The following is a 1,354-nucleotide window of genomic DNA, read 5'->3' as shown; positions in this document are numbered from 1 at the left end:
CCACAACGCACCTGGGACTCAGGATGGGTGGGCAACTGGTGCGGGCAGAAACCCAGATGGAAGGGGCCTGGGGTCCGTCTGCCCTGTGGTGCTAGACTTCTCTCCACGGCCCGTGGGGCAGCTCAGATGTGAATCAGGCTCTGGTAAGACCCCAGCTGGGGAGCCAGCCTGATGGGGGACAAGGTCTGGGCACCATCTCCAGAAAGCCGCTTCTCCTGAATTCCCCCCTCAGCCCATCCCCGGCCCCGTGTACACCTGAGCAAAGCAAGGCAGACACAGCCTGGTTGGGGGGGATGGTGTTTATTGTTTTGAGGTCACAGGTCAAGTCACTCATCCCCACTGGGAAGGGAGGCAGACACCGTGGGCGGGGGCGGGGGCGGGGCGCCCGGGGCGGGCGAACTCCTGTGTTCCACCTTTGGAGACCGCGGGGGCCTGGGGACGCGGCCGCGCCACCCCCGGCGGGGCACGGGGCTCCACACGGCTCCTGCCCCTGTGGGGAGGCTGAGCACCCCGGGGGGGCGGGCCTCGGGCCACAGGCGGTGGGGCGGGCGGGCGGCCCCGCCGGGGGACATCTCCGTGCCTTGAAGTTCTGGAGCCAGAGAAAAGACCACATGAGAAAGACGGGAGATGGAGGCCGACGGGTGGGGACAGAAGTGTTCCGCAGACCCCGCTGCAGCCCCCTGCCCACCTCGGCGCCCAGCCGGGCTAGAGCTCGTCGTGGTCGCCGTCGTGGTCGCCGTCGGCAGGCGCGTCGGGCGGCGGCTCAGGGCAGGCGGCCGGCGTCATCAGCTCCATGAGGTACTCGCAGCGACTGGGCTCCGTGGTGCTGGTCACCACGGTCTCCTTGCCACACAGCAGGCGCACCTGGGATGGGCAAGGCAGGGGCTCAGACAGGCTCGGGTGGGCCCGGGCCCCCGCAACCCCTGCCCCCCGCACCCCCTGGCACTCACGGTGGTGGAGCGGTTGGGGCCCTGCCAGCAGCCCGTTCCCTGCTCGTACTTCATGGCGCTGAACTTGTCGTGCTCAGGGCCAGCCCACGAGCCCCAGGTGCTGCGGCAGACAGGGTGCTTAGGGTGGGGGGCGGTGCTGGCGGGGACTGGGCAGCTGGGGGAGGGGGGGTTCAGTCTGAGCCCACTCACCCAAGGCTGGTGGGGGAGCCGCCGAGCTTGGGTTTCTGAGAGACGAGCTTGAAGGGGCAGAGCCGGTAGATGTACCTGTCACAGGATGGGGACGGTGGGCAGGGGACCCGGGACCCCAGGCTCCCCCGTGCGTCCGCACACAGGGGCCCCCGGGCACCTCGAACTGCGCTGGCGGCCCGTGAGCCCGCCCCCTCACTGCCCCGTGTCCCCTCCCC

General features: G+C 70.2%; 1 protein-coding gene across 1 annotated transcript in view; it reads right to left on the bottom strand.

Moving 5' to 3' along the window:
• Positions 1–361: 361 nt before the first annotated feature.
• Positions 362–1,354, bottom strand: part of PRKCSH (protein kinase C substrate 80K-H) — an 11,438-nt gene continuing 10,445 nt past the window's right edge. Inside the window, exons 15-18 of the mRNA XM_032396172.1 lie at positions 1,140–1,214; positions 951–1,050; positions 689–864; positions 362–589 (exon numbers count right to left, since the gene is read on the bottom strand). Coding sequence (XP_032252063.1) covers positions 706–864; positions 951–1,050; positions 1,140–1,214 — 334 coding nt within the window. The 3' untranslated portion in view covers positions 362–589; positions 689–705. The remainder of the gene's footprint in view (positions 590–688; positions 865–950; positions 1,051–1,139; positions 1,215–1,354) is intronic.

The sequence above is a fragment of the Phoca vitulina genome, unplaced genomic scaffold (assembly GCF_004348235.1).
Source record: "Phoca vitulina isolate PV1807 unplaced genomic scaffold, GSC_HSeal_1.0 scaffold89, whole genome shotgun sequence".
Lineage (NCBI taxonomy): Eukaryota > Metazoa > Chordata > Mammalia > Carnivora > Phocidae > Phoca > Phoca vitulina.
The sequence above is the reverse complement of the archived record's forward strand: the minus strand, read 5'-3'. Positions and strand labels throughout refer to the sequence as shown.